Here is a 19,880-nt window from a genome sequence, read left to right as displayed (position 1 = left end):
TTGTTTCGGAAGCTTATTGTACTTAATAGTCGTTCTTCTCTACACGTGCTTTGATATTTAGCCCAACAGTAGCTCTCAAATGTGTGTATATAAAATATTTGGAAATTTTGCTAACGTCATACTGAGACACGACCGTCATTATCATGTTGGTAAAGTTTCTAATAAATTTGAAAATACAAATGGAAGTTACATGTTGTTTATCGCACACATATTAGTTTGTCCCAAAAGTTTCTTCCGTTTCATAAGGAAATAATCGACGCACAACATTTTTCGTTTGACATCATTTTATCGAATTATGTATAATAATAGAAATAGAAGAAAATTGATTATTTCCTTATAAAACGAAAGAAACTTTTGGAACAAGCTGATATATTCGACGAATATTAATATACCTCGTGTACGATCATCGTACTAATTCTTCTGCATAGGATTTTATCGCGAATGGCTTTCGTCATCAACGATAAATGATTCGAATCGTGGGTATTTTCGAGATTACGAGAGACTCGATCAAGCGTAGTTCGATTGGCAAGGCAAAAACGAGTCTAATTTCCCGAAGTGATTAAAGTCAGGATCAATGGAACGGAAGAATCGCATCGTTACGTTTTACGGTTGGAAACCTTCGAAACGTAGTCGCGGACGTGTAGCGAGTCGAAGGAAAAACCCAGGAACGACGTTGCCAGAGACATCGCAAAAACGTGACAATTTTTGGAAACCGATTTCCACGAACGCGATCCGCAACGTTGACACGGCACGTCGCCGCGCGTAAATTCGCGTTTACCTCGGAAAACATCGAACGATCGTTCCATGTCTTTCTCAAGGTTTTTCCACGAAGGTTTTTCCAAGGTTTATAAATCGCGCGACGTTTAAGCAGCACGAGCCAGCGTATGGTTAGTAAACGAGCACGCGAATCAATAACGTGATACGCGCGAACGATGAATGCGATGTAGTTAGTATGACAGTGACATAATTAAAAGAACGATATTCACGCGTAATCAGGCGACGAATCAGCGACCAGCTGTACACGCGTCAGACTGTGCGCATTATTTTGTCGCCGCGACACTTGCCATTTCAGCCGCTTTGCGCGAAAGCCCACGCTGGTATTTTTCTCTTGGAGAATCGTTGATGACTGGCTCTCGACCACGCAGCTTTGCTATTTTTCCGAAATAAACGCGTCGCGATGCTTCTGCCCGTGAAACTCTGTGACCCACGAACGAGAAACAACCGCCTGCGAAAGGACGTTCGACTTTATGAAACGTCGAAAGGGCGGCGAAGCCAGCGATTCGTGAACGATCAAACGACCAATCGTCTTTACATGGTGAACGTCGTACGGTGTTTGAAAACGGCTCTTTCATCGAGGAAACCTTTTATAGCGTGGACAATTTTTTCTTATCTAATTCTTGTCCCTTTCCAAGTCAGGGTCTTCTATTTTAAGCAAAACTCTGTTCAAATCTGTAAATATAAATTCTTAATTAGAATGCTATTCGTTAGACAAGGTAATATACATCGGGCTATAGTTCTATACAGATAGAAGTCTGCAATCTTTGTCGGCGTTTTACGGTCAATGCTCCTTTCTTCAAAATGTCATTTTAAAGTTCGCGGACGTAGCAGACGCTCTACTATAGACTCTAATATCGTTTCTTGTTTAACTGTTCCAATTACCATATTATATCACACCCACGTGCTATCTATGAACGTTGCAAAGTGTCTGAAATGTGAACAATCTTAGATGAAGAAAGTAAACACAACAGCATAAATAAATATAAATAAACATAACAACTGGACGAGGTCAGTCTGCGTAGAGTCCCATGACATTTTCGCAATCAGGATGCCGTTCTTTTTCACCGTCCTTTTTCGAAACGAAATAGCGAATCGAAGCACGGAAAAGGCAAGAACGAAGGCTCGTTGGTAATCAATATCGAAGCGGATAATTCCCGGTCGTGGCCGCCGCGACATCGAAAAACACTCGAGGACACACGAGGAAATTGAATCCCGAGCCGAAAACCCGAGGTATCAGATTTGTCGAGGTTTTTACGCGGTGCAGGCTTTCCGACGGGATAAGAAGCTTCTTCGAGGTAGCTTGTTCGACGATGGTAACTCGAGAGCATGCTAAAAGCCGCCAAGAATGGAATAATATTCCGCTCGGAAAACGCTGCGTCTTTCGTAGGCCACCAACGTGAGCCTGAGTCTGTGTGTGTGTGTGTTGGAAAGGTATTGGGGAAAAAGTGGAAATTCCATGAAATCCCTGGCGGAAATAACTGACAAAGGCAGACCTGTCTATCAAAGCAGGCCTTGACACGGGCGAGACCTTCCGTGTTGAAAGTTTGTTGCACCGTTTTTCAATACCGCAAACTTTCTCCGACGGTTAACCTTTGAAATTAACGGTATTCCTGGTCACGGTAAAAGTTTATTTGTAAAAATAGTGAAACGTAACCGTCGATCAGAGACCCGACGCGTCCTCGCATAATCCGACTGACGCAGTAACGATAAGGACCAGAGCTTTGGAAGTTTGTACCATTCGTCGAGAAGAGTAGAAAGTTTGTAATAAACGTAGAGATGCTGAAATCAATCCTTTCGGAATTTTGTTGAAATTTTAGTTCGCCGTAACGCAAGATTCTGGAGACTTTAGTTTGCTGGACTTGTCTTTGCAACGACACGCGAAGAATCTATTCGTCAATCATGAACTATGTGACAGTTTTACGACGGAGAATAGAACATGTACGACGCATGGAAGGAGCCCCTGAGAAAATACCTCATGATCCGCGGGTGTCAGTCTTATACCGAAATTGGATGGAAGACGTCGAATGTCATTTGCAAACGCGAAAGCACACAGAAACTTGTTTGATGGGTTGGTTTTAAAACCTGTGCCGATCGCACATGTTTTATTCTTCTTTATGAGAATTATAGACTCGTAAAATCTCCCCTTTCTTTCTCTGACACCCTACGTAAGGATATAACGATTAGGTCTAAGAAAAAATCCAGAGACATTTTAACCGGAAGAAGGCTGCGGACGACGTATAATCGATGTTTCCGCGCGAACGTCGACGTAACGCGACGCGTGTCATTAAGCATCGCGTCACGGTGACAAGATGACAAGAAAAATATTGCCTTTTAAACAAAGGAAGACAGAGCAAGGATTGAATAACCGGCGGAACACGCGAGAATCCGAAGAATTTCATCTCAACCGAGAGGATATGCGATGTTCGAGAGATGAAAGTGGCGAGAAATTGAAGGCTCGTGACCCCGGCCACGTTCAACGGATGAAGAACGGATAAAACGGCGACGACAGGTCGAGCAATAGCGAGTCACACGCTTCAAAAAGGAACGTAACATCGATTCCCCTTCACGAGAATTATCCCGAGGGAGACGAGAAGATCGCAAACTTCCTGTCGATACCTGTAAACCGCTTCCGTAACGAGCCAACGACCACTCTCTTTCTCCGATTTCTATTTCTTCAATTACTCAGAGATATTATTTCTTCGAGTCGTAACTAGACTACGTTTTCATTGCATTTTTGAATTTTTATGCGTTTCTGATTAATTTCAAGATGCGAGAACCCGCAGGACACGTACGATATACGATGGTTTATAAAATATCCGAAGTGAAGTGCTCGTCGTAGTTTAATTAAAAGAAAAAATGAAGAAAAAGACAGATTACTATGCAGGTTGTGTTTCTTTAGTTATCTTCACGGGAATGAGAAATGCGTAAAAATCCGCAGCCTAGTCCAGTTACAGGAGTCAAAGGGAAAGACAAGGATCGAGTTATTTGTATTAGGTTGTCCGGAAAGTGTCTTTCTTGTACAGACACGTCTCTTACAACGACGCATCTTTATACAAACATGAAACCTAATCTGCCGATCGTTGTGATCTTTAGTTTGATAGAACAAAATGGATCATACGTAATTCGATGAAATAATATAAAACGGAAAATGTTGTGCATCCATTATTGTAGCATCGGATAAATTTAGATATAAATTTTTTCCGACTATTTACAATTTATTTATAATAAGTTGACTATACAGGCATTAATTAGACAGAGAACGATGGTTGTTTAACTGGAACTAAATACAAAAATCACACTCTATCTCAAGCAACTGTCGCAACTCAACAACGCTAGCAACTCTATCTCTCAACAACGCTAACAACTCTACTCGACTTCTAAACTAACTCTGACTCTCAACGCTCCCTGAACCCAAAATTGTCCTTCTCCTCTAGCGTTCGTTTCCTTTTTCTTCTGATCTCACTATGTCCATGCTTCGCAAGAACTAGGTGACCTTAGACACATAGGCCTTCTCCGATATAAACTAACAACCGAAGGGCAGACGACACTGTTTTTATGCTTTGACCGATCTATACTTAGGCCTTTTTTCCACGATACTACATTATTGTATAACGAAAGAAACTTTTCGGACGACCTAATACAAGTTTTTAACTCGTTCGAGATTGCCGATTCAAACGCTGAATCGGATGATTTCTCTTTTCAGTGGCCGAGAACTCGATGGTTCTTAGCACAGTTAGAAGCTATTAGTAGACTGCAAATGTTTATGCAAATTTACAATTTTATGCAATTTTTCGTGACTATTAATTCATCGAAATATAAATTATAACTGCAGAGATCACTCAAAGATTGTGACAAAGACAGTTTCGGTCAAGTACGCCAGTCTCGAGTGTATTAAGATGAACAGCGAAAAATGGAAGAACCAGCTTTTGTAGATATCGAATTAACAACTAATAATTGATTAATAATTAAGCAATTGAACGCGTTAAGAAATGAATAATCAGTTTCCTAGTTCGCGTGCTCTCCGTACTCCGGGATGCTTTGTCAAATATTCCATCGAATATCCCTGGTCTTCGATCTCAGGAACTTCTATTTATGTGTACGATGTTGAAGAAGCTCTGAACAAGCATTCTGAAGCTACATCTGTCTGCTTGGATAAAAGCTTCTATGAAATCAAGAGAGCACGATTTAAAGGATAGGTCGAGCCTTTTATGGAAGCTCGCCGGAGTTTTCTGGAAAATGTCCAAGAAAAGCGTCTATAAAATCGCAACCTTATACGGCTTTTGTTTTTGTGTTTAACTTCGAACGATCCGATTATGTCTGTTATTAAATCTTACATTTCGTACGCAGAAACAAAAGCGATACATTTAGATAGGATAATAATGCATCAAACGCAATACACGAAAAGTACAATACATTTCTTAACTGGCATTTCTACTCTGCTGAAACTTTCGTGAAACAAACGAAAAAATACCTTTAACCATAATCGTTGTCCCATTAATCTATTTCCTATCGAATCAAACTCGAACCTTAAACTTCCTATCGAGAAATAAAACGAACACCAAAGTTACACTTTGTAAATTTTATCCGCGAAGAAAGAAACGCACGACAAAGATCCTAACGTTTATTTCTAAAATATCTTCGTCCTCTAAGATTTCGGTAGAAAGAGAAACGCGTGACGTAACGCAACGGCGGGATCGATACGACGATCTTCCGAACCGTGTGCATTCTGCATGCCGATGATAAATGCGTTCGCTCTCGCGCGATACGCGGTTGATGTACACACGCGTACGAGCCGCTCGTATTTCACGTCGCGGAGGAAATGAGTTCGGTTGCATCGGAGCTCGTATTGAATTAAGCGATGAATGGACGAGCCGAATGGTATGTCGAAGAGGCGGTGGAAAAAAAAAGAAGAATGGCGCGAGACCCTTGGAATTCAATGGTCGCGCGCGGATTTTGTTCATCCGGTGGACGTAACACGCGGGAGGAACGAGACGGAATATTTACAACGGTCGTAAAAAGTGAGCCGATAGGAGTAACTTACGATGATGTAGCCTCCCCAGGTAAATTGCGGCAAATTCAGCAGTTACAAGGTATCGCTTAGGAAGACGTTGCTTACAGATTGGTACGTCAGATATTTTGCTAGTGATAAATTGCCCCGTTTCCATTCGAGCTTCCAGCTTTACCTTAAGTTGCCTATCGATTTTGTTGGAAAACCATGTATTTTGCACATTCTCGAGCGTGCAACGTATCGAATCAAACGATATTTATTCATAGCAGACGCGTGGCCTCGTTCGGGTACATTTTACTCGCTGTTAGAGCGTAGAAACGAAACAAAGCAAGAGTAAAAGTTCAAAAAGAAAGGAATATACGCTCGCGTGATATATACGGCGTAAAATCGGTGCGCTCGAGGACGAACTAACGTAGCTAGAGCAACGTGCTGCTATGCCAATGGCGGTACATATCGGTAGGATACTGCCACGTAAGTGATAATAGCCGGTATATGGTCAGACATTGGCGCGCGGAATTAGCATCGGAGTCTGGCGCGTTTTACACGGCTATGATTTATAAAACGGATCGCTCGTAAGGTCGTCTTTGCCTTCTGATAATCAAGAAATTGATTTTCCTCGTGCTCTTAGCTGTCGTTTCTTGCCGTTCGATGTGTTCGCGATGAATAGAGAATGATATTCGCTGTACAGCCCGCGTGAATTAACAAACGAGCAACGATCGCGTTTGAACTGAATTAACGTGGAAATCGAGACGAGTTCTTTTCTTTCTTTTTCTTTTCTATATCTTCCTTCGTCTTCTTTACGCGGCGCCTGCGTCTCGATCGTATAGCCGGCAGCGGCAAGAATCTCCCGGAATTGTTGATCGAACTACTTGAACAGCAAGGTGCGATGTGTTTTCAGCCGAGGCAGGGATTGCAGTGGCGGCGGAAATGAAGCAGCCGGAGGAGCGTACTGCCGAAGAAAAAATGGCGTTGCTTGGGAAACCGAAACTGGGCGAGGTGTCCAGGGCGCAGATACGAATCAAAGAATCGAAGGAGTTCAAGAACACGGTGGATAAACTGGTGCAGAGAGCCAACGCTTCCATCCTGCTCGGTGAGTCGATACTTTTTCAGCTTGAAACTCTCTAAGACACTCCCTTGCAGCCCCTTGATCTCCAGCAACGCGAAAGAATTCAAACGCCCCCTTTTCCATCCTCTCACGCACGTCCCTCCTAAGGAATTATTACATTTTCAACCTCGACATTCAGATCGCCTTCCCCTTGGTCGTCTCGAGGAACAGTTCGCTTCGTAGCCGTCTGTATTTTTATTTCCACGTAACTTTGGAAATTATCTTCTTATTCTGGCGTTTTAACGAGACGGTAGGGTGGAATATTTAAAAGCTCGATACTCGCCTGCCCAATTTTCTCCGCCTCTCGCAGCGAGATCTCTTCCTTGATCACCAAGCATTTTATGATTCCAGCCGTTTCTTGTCTCTTGTTCGCCGCATTATCCGCCGCTCTGACTTCAAATTCTCCTTATTGCACCACTCGGGCGTATATTTTCTCGTGAACGAGCCTTGATTAAAGCAGGATAGGTTAAGAAACCGCTAACCTACCGCTCTTCCACTGAAAACGAACGAACAGAAGCGTGTTCCCAGACTGCGTCTAATGAAAAATAATTAGAGACCAAGAACATCTATTTTTATGCTTGTTTTTCCCTTCAGACATCGCGTAGTTTCCTCTTCCTTATGATTTTTCTTTCCTATTTCACTTCGTTCTTTCGAAACTTGCCATCTACCTTGAATTTATTTTGTACGCTACTTTAATTTACGCGATCGACGAAACAGAAGGTGGAAATCATTACGAGTAATTGTCTAGATACTCTATAGCTAATAGAAACCAATAATAACGAACGAGTTAATGGTGGCGAGAGGAAAGAATCGCCAACAGGGTCTCCCGAGAAGATTCTTCCGCCAGCAGAATCAAACTACCGTAACCAATTGAGTTATCCACATGGTCGACGAAACCGGCTTCTCTCTGATCCTAATATTTGCACAGGCTACCTGAACGGACAACCATACGAGACAGTAACCTCTCGTGTTCCTGATACTTTTATCTATCAATTAGATAAAACGTACGTCTGATATTTCAAGGATGTACGAAGGTACAAAAAGCACAAAATTTTCACAGACTTTAGACAGAGTTATGCTTAACACTAGAACTACCACACCAGTCGAATTGGTTTTACAATTTTATTTTAAAATTCCTACTTCATGTTATATTTTTTCCGCAATGATGTAATTCGCAACGATAGCTAAAAGGATGATATAATGAATTTTATTTTGCTTTTTATGTATTCAAATTGAAAATAGTTTCGTATCAAGGCTACTTATACCAATAGCAATCAAAATGACTGGTCTTTAAAAAATATGTAATAGAATATTTTTATATTTATTGATTTATTATTTTCTTACAGAAAGAATTCCATGTTATGTAATATATTTTTGGTATTATTAATCCATCTGAGATCATCATCCCTAAACGAGCCTTGTCAAAATGTAAAAGGGCCCTGCAATCTGTTTATCGAATCCCAATTAACCAGTTTCCTCGTTTTGTACAACTTCCCACACATTTTTTAAATTTTTACCGCGTGTCATTCGATATGATGATATCAGTCGTCAGGAAAATTCCGAATCGATCGCCAGATCGCTAGATCCTAACACTAGAAATACAACACCAGTCAAAATGACTGGTTCTACAATTTTATAAATGTGTCAACCCTCGTTTAGGTCGATCATGGTCCCAGATGGAATTAATAATACCAAAAATGTGCTACATAACATGGAATTCCTTCTGTAAGAAAATAATAAATCAATAAATATAAAAATATTCTATTATTAGGTATTTTTTAAAGACCAGTCATTTTGTCTGGTTTTGGTAGAAACAGTGTTAACTATCGGTAGTTCTTGCGTTAAAATCATATGCAGATTGATTAGATACAAGCTTTTACCTCGGCCATTGATCTCCGCAGATGAAATCTTCGTTTTCCCTGAGCCAGTGATCACTATCGATCAACGGATGTTGGATCATTGTCACGAACGTAGAACGTTTCGTTTTACAGCGACATAGCGAGAGTCCGACTAAGGCTCGCTGAAAAAATAAAATGGTAACAAGTTTGCGTAATCCAGAAAGTTTGGTAGGAAGCTTATACGTGAGTTTAACTGGCAAAATAATAAAAATGAAATATCTGCGTGTGTATCAGAATTAAGCCGGTCTTCGTCGATCGACAATTATTGTATAGGAGTATTTTCAATCTGTTCTTATTCGATATTAATCCACGTAGTTCGTCGCAGACTAACCCATTTATTTAATTTGATTTCTCTTCCACCCCCTTTCATCCCCTTGCCTTTCTATTATTTATTAATTCGTAGCTATCGATATTGCCTGCACGCTCAGTCAACGTCATTCCTCTGTAAACAGATTTATACTTGTGCCCACGAATGAAAGGAAAAAGAAACGAGGAAATTCTCCGATACCTCAACGAAGTTAAAATACACACAGGGGGAGAGAGAGAGAGAAAGAGAGAGAGAGAGAGTTGAAACCGAGAGTACCGCGTGCGGAAACACGCGTACGCGCACTGAATCAACGCGTAAACCTTGAAGTTGGATCGCGCCTACGGAAGCGAAATTCGAACGGGAACAGTGAAGTTTCCGAGAGCGGATAGCTAGAGTTTAGCGATTCTGTGCAACAGAGAATTCGTTTTATATGCGTTCGTAGTTCCGCTATGGTAAACCTTCTCAACTATCTCGATGGCGCAACTTTAATTATTGTCTAGACGTGCTACAACACGAAGGCGATGGTAGACGTTGGAAAAAAAAATGGTGCGAGCTGCTGGCATCGTTTCACCTATTTCCCTATTGATATTAGATTCGAGATCGCTGTCCCGTTATATTGTGTTTCAAACTTGTATCGTCGAGCGTAACAGAGAAATAGAGAAAGATAGAGAGAAAGAGAGAGGAGGGTTGAGTTGGCGCAAAGTCCGGTGAATCCGGTGGCGGCTAAAGTTGAGAGGAACTACGGGTGGGTTGGTAAATCGGCACGGTTCTATTGCACGGCGACTCCTTTTGTTCGACGGGCCGTTTTGCATTTCACGTTTTGCCCTGCCTTTCGCTAGAGGAAATCGCCAGGGACACGCCTTCTTCGCGCCTCGATAAAGCGTTTCCCTTCGACGGGGTTCGTTTCCTCGTCGTTTGCACGTTTTCGTCTGGAGAGATGGAGGAACATCCTCTCACGATCTATCCGACAGAATCCACCAGGGCGGTGCGGAACAGAGGGGAGAAACGAAACAAAGAGAACCGGCAAAATTAATGGATTCGGGGTGGATGAGAAGTCGAAGTCCTTTGAACAAGTCGTTGACAAAGAAAGAGAGAAATACCGTTAGCGTTTAGACGCGTCGGACCGATTGATTTATTGGCGGGCAATGTGTCTGTCGAGCCGAAGGACATCTTCGTTAATCGAGCACAGCCGACAGTCTGGTCTAATTCCGTGAGTGGAATTGTTTTCGAGCGTGGCATAGCTGTTCCAGACGATTCCCAATGGTAACGGAGAATCGATGAACATCCGCGCCAACTGCAGAAAATATTCCGGTTACGCTGTTAAACCGGAGACGAAAGAATTTTAATTTCAAACGAAGCCCCGTTGAATTAAATCGAGGGTAAGTTGCGTCAAAGAATTCACTCCGGTAATAAAAGGAAATGGAAACAAGGGCGAGAGAGAAAATTAACCCGTGAACCTTTTCCGCGTACGCTTAATTTGTTATGGTCGTTAACGTTCAAACAAATTTACCGGTATTATGAGCCCGTCGTTGCTCCTATATTCTCCGATGTTTATATAATCATGCGGCGTTTTCTTGATGCCATTACACCGGCTGAATGAAATTAAACCGAGACATGAATGAAATTTAAATGTAACGTCGTTCGGATTCGGCTCCCGATTAAAATTGTTTGCTTTTAATCTGCAACCTTTCAACTCAAAGTTGACGTATGAAAAAAAAAAAAAAAAAGAAATGGGAATAGAAGCTGCCAATGAAAATTTTTATCGCATAAATCTCCAGAGAGCAACCGTCGTGTACCGTGCGAACGAAACGTCTATCGAGAAAAGAATCCCCTTTCCGACGAGCTCGTTACGCGACCACCGGCTCCGACATACGTAACAAATTCGATTACGCGTTCGTAATTGAAGAACGACGCTTGTGCCGGGTCGAATACAAGGTCTGCGGAACGCGTGTTTCCAGGGACCAACCGATTCTACGGTAGAATAAACCAGTCGATGACGAACTCGTCTACTCGCTGCTGCATGGATCGTTGCAAGGTATTTCGCTCTTGTGAATCGATCGCCTGATATTGCGACTAAAATTTGCCAATTCTAGCAATTCCTTCCATATTTTTCTCGTCCTTGTTTCAAATAATAATTTTATGAAACTCAAAGAAACCGAGTTTAGATCAAAGAGTCAAGTTCTTCTAGCTCGACTACACATTGAATTTCTGGTAAATTAGATGGAAACTATTTGTAAATTTTCAACGGGACAGAATCTGAAAAATTTACGATTTCGCTAGTGAAATCATCCAGTAAAGAGGATCAGAGGAAATAAACGAACTTTTCTCCTGACAATTCGGATCGAAGATGCACACGGGTGTAGAACAGCGACGACAACTTCCAGAGCGTTGCTGCTTTAAATGTAAATGTTGGCAATGCGCGAAGGCGTTTACCCGCTGGAATCTGTTTCACTGCGATCTCAACCAGCAGCTCGAAGGATTGCTCGCTCAATGAAGCTTCTCTGGAAATCGTGTTACCGCGATTCCGCCAGTTTGCCGAATGTGTCGTTATTCATCCGACAAACGTAGAACGCAGACCGAAGAATTATTTCATCGCGTTTCGGTCCATGTTAAAGCTTGATATACTTTTCCAACAAACTGTAGCTACACCGCACCTCTTTGCCGCGATAGCGGAATCTATCGAAATTCAGATTAACGTAACAGAGAGAAAACAAAAATGCTGGAACGCGAAACATAGGTGGGAAATACGTGGAAAAAGTCGAGGCATGTGTTCGTCATTTGCTAGCAGCTGTCGATAAAACGCCACGTTTCCGGTACGTTGGAATGCGCACGCGATTTTCATAAACAATCGAATTACCCGACAGCAAAAACCTTGACAAACACCGTGTTTCGCGAAACGAACAGAATCTATTTTCCAGTTGAATAAATTTGATTTCCTTTCTGCGCGCATTACATTCCGGACGCTTGTAAATTATTGTAAATGTATCAAATATACAACGAACGAATCAATTCCGACTTCTTGGCCAAATTTTCGCCTCTTCTCTTTCGCTCGCAAAACCATATACATATCGATAAAAATAATTAGTTGGCAATTTCCTTGAAAATTAATTAATTCACTGTCACTGCCATGGACATGTTTCGGAAGGGGCTCCATAAATTGGTCGTCGTTCGCTGCTCTTCCTGCGAATTTCTTAAATGGCCATTTAGGCCAGCAATTTTTATTCGACCGAACGGAGAAGAAAAAGATGAAAGGCAGAGAGAGAAAGATGAAAGGTCTGTCCCGAAGAATTCGCACCCTTTGTGCGCGCACCCTCGACTGCCCTCGGCGAGGTTAATTTTAGCTCGAAAATACGAAGCGTCAGTCCGTTATCTAAACGCGTTCGAGCCCACTCGTTTTCTACTCGACGATTTCTGAATCGCTGCTCTGTTCCTTTTTCTCCGATCAAGTTGGTAAAATGGACAGATTTGTATCGTAATTGCTCGAAGTAATCGACATCGAAACGTTGAAGAAACCAGAGGTAAATTGATTCGGAGATATTAATCTGCTCGCTGAAATTGCTGTGAACCTGAGTCTTTTGACGATCACGTATTTGTTCCAGTCTCGTTGTTTCCTTCCGCCTAGAAAATAAAAGAGATCTTTAAAGCGTGTATCGTACGAGGGGGACGAAATTGTTTAGCCAGGTTGGTGGTCGGTTTAATACAACGCGGGGTATGGCAACGACGACCGAGCGAGGGAATCTCTTCGAGCAGCTCCGCCTTTCGGAAAAATGAATATTCCACGTGGAACGAATCATTAATTCTTTCCAGGAAGAGAGGGAGAGAAAATTGACGCACGCTCGCGTTCCCGCAAGAAACGCCGACCATATTCGCGACAACGAATCCTGCGAGACCCGTCCTTCCGATCGCCAACCTTTAACGCTTCTAACATCGGCTAAGGTGTCGTTTTCTTACCTCGAAACTCGTTTCTTCTGTCTAATTCGACGTTACTTAATTCTTGTTCTTTTCTATTCTTCTTTTTACATTCTTTCTCGTCTCTCTATCTTTCCATTCGTTTTTCCATTTTGCGATCACGCTCGTTCCACGAAGATTTCAAGCTGATACGATCGTGATATCGGACACTTGTTTCATCGCATTTTGAATATAAATGAGAAATTTGCAATCGCACGCCAACAACATCTTATTGATCTATTCACGGAGCGTATAACGCAACTCGTCTCGCGAGGCGTGTCCCGTAAATAGATAAATAAATAAGCGAATTGTGCGAAGAAACGCGTAACCGTTTCGCGAAATCGCAATAACAGCAAGAAACGACGACGGATTAATGAAACTTTTACGACCACGCTGGCGTAGATCGGTCGTAAAATTGTGAAAGTTTCGTTAGACGTTCTCGAGCCGTGCTAGACGCCAGCGTATCCTTTGGGAATAAACGTGCGGCTGTTTCGAACGTTTAGCTGCATATCGGGCAAAGTGAAAACATAAATATGGAGCAACGTACGAGAGTTGTATAATTTTGTCTGAAATTTTCTCAAGGCACACAGGCTCGCGGAGGCATTGGAAAATTTGCGAACAAATATTATCATATACCTGTACTTCAGGTGGTTATTCGTGCTAATACTAATCTTTCACGAAACATACGTTTACGCTATATACAAATTTGTATGGAACTTGTATATACAGGGTGTGGCCGAATAATACGTAAGAGTAAAAAAAGAATAAGAACAAAATATGCAATAAAATTTCTTCATTTGAGGCACAGATTACAAGCAAAATCGAGTTTAAAAATTTATCAAGCGTCAATAGCATGTTATTGTATTAGGTCGTCCGAAAAGTTTCTTCCGTTTTATAAGGGAATAATGAACGCACATTTTCCGTTTTATATTATTTTATCAAATTACGTATGATTCATTTTGTTCTATCAAAATAAAGATCACAACGTTCGACAGATTAGGTTTCATGTTTGTATAAAGACGCATCGTTGTAAAAGACGTGTCTGTAAAAGGATAGAAGCGGAAGTAAATCAAAAATATGAAATAAAATTTCTCCGTTCAAGACGTCATTTCCGAGAGAATAGAGTTTGAACGTGTTTAGTTAAGAATCGATCAGCTACTTGTAAGCGTGTGATAAATTTTCAAACTTATTTCAATGATGTTCAAGCATACTTGACAAATCTTCAAACTCGATTTTCTCGAAAACTAAACCTTAAATCAAAGAATTTTATTCTCCATATTTCCTTCCTATTTTTTCATAAGCAATCGCCTCGTGCTCCCTTGTACATGTTATTCGACCGCACCCTGTATATCTTCTATATATATTCTCAGATTCACTCCAAGTTTTTCCAATACAACCAAATGACAGTCGTATCTCGTTGAAATTCCAATGCAGTTTTACAGTGTTTTATACGACACATACTATATGGACGTACAAATCTTGTACGGTAATCGTTCGCATAATTTCGCGAGCCAGCATAGCTAATCTCTATTTTGTAGTCGCTCGTCTGGATAGATAACTTCTTGGAGGTTGCAGGCTGGTCGTTTCAGTCCCGAGGCTGATACCGAGAATAATTGATCGAGGCGGGACGTGTTAGCCTTTAAACAACCTTCGACAAGAAAAATTCCGTTCGGACCAGGTAGCGTGTGCCGCCAGCCTTTGTAAGACTAAGTGGAAATTATCGGCGGGGAAAATCGATCGGACGCGATACACATCCTCGCAACAACGTTCTTTGGCGGAAAGCACCTCGCTAGATACTGATTTATGGCGTTGTAATAAATTGCGATAACCAACGCTCGCCAATTACCTGGAATGGATAAACGGGCAAACACGTAAATTATACAGGGGAAAGGAGAAAAATCCAAATGGAAGAATTCACGTCCGAAACATCGGTTTTGCGTTTTGTTCTTCACGCTACAATTCCTCCACGAAATGCGCACCGCTGGTGTACGCGTTGATTTATCGCTCGACGAAATAAAAAGTTTCCCGATGGGAACTTTGAATCCGAGACAAAGGAAAAAGCTTGGAAAGTTCATCGACGGGCGCCAAATTCTTTTCTCTGAGCGGCGGTTCGATGCGACCCTGGAATAAGAAAGAATTCGAGAATTAGAAAGGGAATTCCTGGGAAATAATTTGCGGATGTTGGATCGCAACGGTGTAGGAATGTTACGCGTTACGAATAGGGTGGTTTGACGTAATTGCAGGATCCGAGGACAGACGAGGGAATCCGCGGAGGTAGAAAGCACACCCTACGCACCATGAAAACTATTTATTTCGCCATGGAGATGCCGCGACCCTACGATACATTCTTGTTGAATTTCCAGTAAGAGAAAGACACATTGCCAGCAAATTCCACAAATTCAAATTTATCTCGCCCTGTTTCCGTTTTTCATCTTCCAAAGCTCCCGTAAAAAAAAAAATACCGTAACTCAACAGCAATGCCGGATTACAACGCGTTGTTAATAAATTTTCGTTAGGATCTGCAGAGAAGGAAAAACACCGAACAAATTTCTACAACTCTACAAATCTTCCTCTATGGTATTCACGTTCTTCGTGTTACTGGGGTATTTTTTACAAAATACCGTAACTCGATGGCGTTGAATTACGATACGTGCAAACAGATCAGAGTCTGACCTAATCCCAAGCCTTCCTCGCAACTATCCACATTTCTCATTTTCCAGAGTACTCGATCACCATAGATGCTCGACAAAATGAATTTACTCGTAATAATCGCTAAATACGTATCCTCAGGAACGAGCTCGTGGAAGGAACAGTTCACGGAGGCGTTGACGGTGAGCGGCGGCGACGAGGACGAGGGCGAAGGTGCTGGTGAACCAATCTCACCGTCCTCCTTGGATTATCTGATGCACGGCTTGACCTTATTGTGGAAGGTGTTGTTCGCGTTCGTCCCACCAACTGGTAAGTTGTGCGATATCGAGCTACACTCGAAAGAATGAACGCTCCTCTGGCGGGGAAAAGGATGGAAATGGGATAGGGCGGTTTCCTGCGGTGTTGCTGCATCTGGCACGCGTAAGTTATGCTTGTCGACAGCCAAGCGAGATCCACTTATACTCGGTCGAGTACGAGGCACGTGCTGAAATATTTTTGGTATCCCCGCGACACGAGTTTCTCCGCTTTTTAAATTAAAAATCGCAGATGGTGGCCTTGTTTATGAGTAAATTAAATCTGACGAAGGCCGTGCGATACGATTCCAAGGATACGGAACGAATTTTCTTTCACAGATGGAAAATTCTTGCAGAAAATTATTAAGTCGACTAAAAATGGTACATTGGATATCGTATTAACGGGTTAATATGTGTCAGAACATATCAGCTGGATACAGCTATTTTCCGTTTGATGGCTGTTAATTATTTATTATCGCAACTCGACAATTTATTCCCTATATTTCGAACAAACCGCGTTCTTTAAGATTTTACGCGCACAACGCGTATTCTTGTCACGTGCAACCGAATTTCCAACCGACGTTCGAGTTCTTACATCGGATCTATTCGCTCGTTATGCGCAAAATTACCTACAGTACGTAGTTATCGATGAGAAACTCAAAAGGTAGGCAGGTGATCAAATCGATAGAACGATTGGAAAATCACAAAGATTTTTATCTGACAGTTCGCTGTCAAGTTACACATTTGGTCCATAAAAATGATCTGACAACCAGCCTGAAATACTTCGGCGAGCGATCTCGATAACCTCGAGGACAGTTTCTGGCGATCTTTCATTGTCCTGCGGAAGAATCGCACAGATTCTGCCGCGGACAGACGGTAAGTACCGGCACACAATTCTCTCACGGAAAAGATCTTGCAACGGGTTACTGTGGACAGGTAGTGAGTTACAAGGACATATAGAGCATCAAGAGACGCTCAACGTGGTAGCCAGACTTTTATTGCAAGAAGGGCTCTGCCAGGAAATGGAAATCGAGTTTTCCCCGTGGATCGAGTTCGTCGTTTAAACTCACGCCAGACTGCCTCCGCATGCCCGTCGCTCTTTTTCTCGTCTATACTGCTATCGTTTCGTCTTCGTTCGTCAACGCCGTTAGTTCGCTGTGTGTTTCACGTTGTTTGGAACTACGCTTCCGACGATCGAGCAGCGAAGGACCACGCGACAAAGGATAAGGGTTAATTAAAAGTTGTCTGACTATTATCGACCTCTACTATTCGATACGTCGAGCTCCAATTTCGAAGAATCAACGAAGCTAATTCCTACTTTCCACTCGCTACGTTTCATAGGGATTTTTGTACGCAGCGAACCTTATCGAAACGCGTCGTTTATTAGTACGAAAAGATCGTGTTTTGTGTTAGATCAACGGTGATTAAACACCGTTGTTACGGTATGGGACTCGTATAAGCGTTTTCAAAGTCGAATTGATCGACCCCAGCTGTTTTGTTTATCTCGTATTCTTCTTATATACGTACACGTGATCTTTCAAATTTCAAGAGACAAATGACTTGCTTCCACAAGGTTCCATTGATAAATAAACCTACGATAGCAAGAAAATGACACAAATAGCAGTAAATTATGAGGTAAACCTGAAAAACAGTGTTTCTAACATTGTGATTCTAACTGCTGTGCAGATACATATTTGCCTGTCTCTAATGTCTAAGGGAGAAGTTTGCTTGGAAATAGCAATTTGCCACTCTAACCCATGACAACTTTGATGTCCGTTTGTGTCCATTTCCACTGGGAATTAAACTACATTGCCGCAGAGCTCGAGTTACTGACCGCAAGCCTCCTAATATTTGGGAATAAATTTCTGTCGATCGAGCGTAATTCAAACGTTTCAGAAATTGTTGAATGAACAATTTCCCGAATAATTCGTAACTAAGGCCGGCAAATTACTTAAAACGGCGAGATTAATCGCTCCTTCCTTCCCTGTCGCAGATAAATGATCGAATTTCAAGCTGGAAATTGTAAAATCGACGCTTTACGCTTGTTCTATCCAATAAAGAGCAAGTGTTCGATTAACTTGCATAAAAAGCAGTACTTTGCCATTCTTTATCCACGCATGAAAACGAGGCGTTAACATATAAACGCGATTTTCCGTTTTACATGAGAGATAAAACACGTCCGCAATCAATAAGCTCCGCGTGGGAAAAAGCATAAACGATTTTTCATCTCAAGCGTTAATAATTATTCCGTTTAACGAAATATCGGGGGAAAAGCATCGTAAAATGACGCGCACCGTGCGTGTAGTACAATTAATTTGTCATATTTTGTTGCTATACGCGTTTACAGAAAATCAACAGAAATTTACCAAGAAAAGAAAATTCGCGTTATACAAGCGTACAGTGAGTCCAGAAAAATAGTAATGAAGTCGTTGAATTCTCGCGACCTCGACTCTCGATTCGTAACAATGGTGCAGGGAAAAAACGTAATCGTGTTCCTAGTCGCGTGTCAATGGTCATCGATTGATCGTAAAATCGTCAAAACGAGTACATCGCGTAACAACAGTCGAAACAATCGTAAAACTTGCTCCATGTCACAGGTCATTCCATAAATAACGTCGCGCTTTCCCGTCTAACTTTAGCGATAATTTTGCAATATTTTTAGTAACAATTTTACAAAATGAGAAATGATGTCGATGTTAGTTTCAGACAATTTTAAAGCGTAAAATGTTTATCGGGTGTAACGAATTATCCGTTATTTTCTAGGTTTATGTTTCGCCGCTTTGGCGATTTTTCATCAAATACCATTTGAAAAATATTGTACATCGGCGCTAACTAAATGCACGAAATAAAACGAACGGTGTAATAGTTTCCAATTATATCCTCTTATTCCGAGTAATTTTGTTTTCCCTGTCACACGATCGATTATCGTCATTACGAGAGAGAAAATTCTATTTTAATCGCAAACGTTGTGAAATTCCTACCTGCACGTTTCGACAATTGCGTATTTAAATTTTTGCATATTCAAATTTTCGGATATTCAGATTTTCGAATACGTTTCTATCCTACAAACTGAAGGTGGAAAATGAAAGACGACCTGGTATCACGTCGCACCGGCTTCCAAGTTCTTGCTTCTCTTTCATCTGTAATTGTTCCTTTATTAAATAAACCTTGTAATCGCCTTAGGGAGTAATTGACTTTTTAACATAGTAACACGGCGTCTCTGGCCACTGGTTAAGGAGCTAACGAATCTTCCTTCCCCGAGACTCTTTAAATTTTCATCGCGGTTCTTCACCGGTGGAAAAGAAAACGCCACGACGACGAGCGGTTGCAGCAGAGGCGAAAGAAGTCCTCGCGTCTTCCAATGTGAAGCGGCACAGCGGATTATAAAATTAACGCTCGAACCTACGGATCGTGAGAGGGAAAATTCAGCTACGACAAGTTCCCTCACGAGAATAAAAATTCCAGCGAGAAACTTCGTGCTTACGCCACGTACTCAGATCTTCATCTTCTTCTTTTTCTGCGCGCGTTTAGGAAATATTTCATGGAAAGACGCATTCACGCGATTCAACGTGATCAATGTTGCGCTACTTCGATATGTTACAATTTCATACGATGATTCTTTGAATTAAAGATTAAATTACACTTTTTACTACGACAGAAGGGAATCTAAATCTAAAGGGGAACATATAGGAATAGAGGATCGTTCATAGGATCGTGATCCACAGAAATTCGTATTCTAGGAACGCGATCGCATCCATGTAAATTTACGCCAGCGACCGCGCAAATTATTACCTCGAGGGCGTGTCACGAACACTCTTCGCGTTTCCTCTCTCTCTCTCTCTCTCTCTCTCTCTCTCTCTCTCTCTCTCTCTCTCTCTCTCTCTCTCTCTCTCTC

At 41.8% G+C, this 19,880-nt stretch overlaps 1 protein-coding gene across 4 annotated transcripts in view; it reads left to right on the top strand.

The window, feature by feature from the left end:
* Positions 1 to 19,880, top strand: part of LOC122567707 (sodium/calcium exchanger 3) — a 121,681-nt gene that overhangs the window by 60,154 nt on the left and 41,647 nt on the right. For 3 of the 4 annotated variants that reach the window (XM_043726584.1, XM_043726582.1, XM_043726586.1), the window contains 2 exons: positions 6,684 to 6,875; positions 15,834 to 16,001. In XM_043726584.1, the coding sequence (XP_043582519.1) occupies positions 6,684 to 6,875; positions 15,834 to 16,001 (360 nt within the window). The remainder of the gene's footprint in view (positions 1 to 6,683; positions 6,876 to 15,833; positions 16,002 to 19,880) is intronic. The other variant, XM_043726585.1, reaches the window with a different exon arrangement.

Source organism: Bombus pyrosoma, linkage group LG5, assembly GCF_014825855.1.
Source record: "Bombus pyrosoma isolate SC7728 linkage group LG5, ASM1482585v1, whole genome shotgun sequence".
Classification (NCBI taxonomy): Eukaryota; Metazoa; Arthropoda; class Insecta; order Hymenoptera; family Apidae; genus Bombus; species Bombus pyrosoma.
This window is presented reverse-complemented; position numbering and strand designations above follow the sequence as displayed.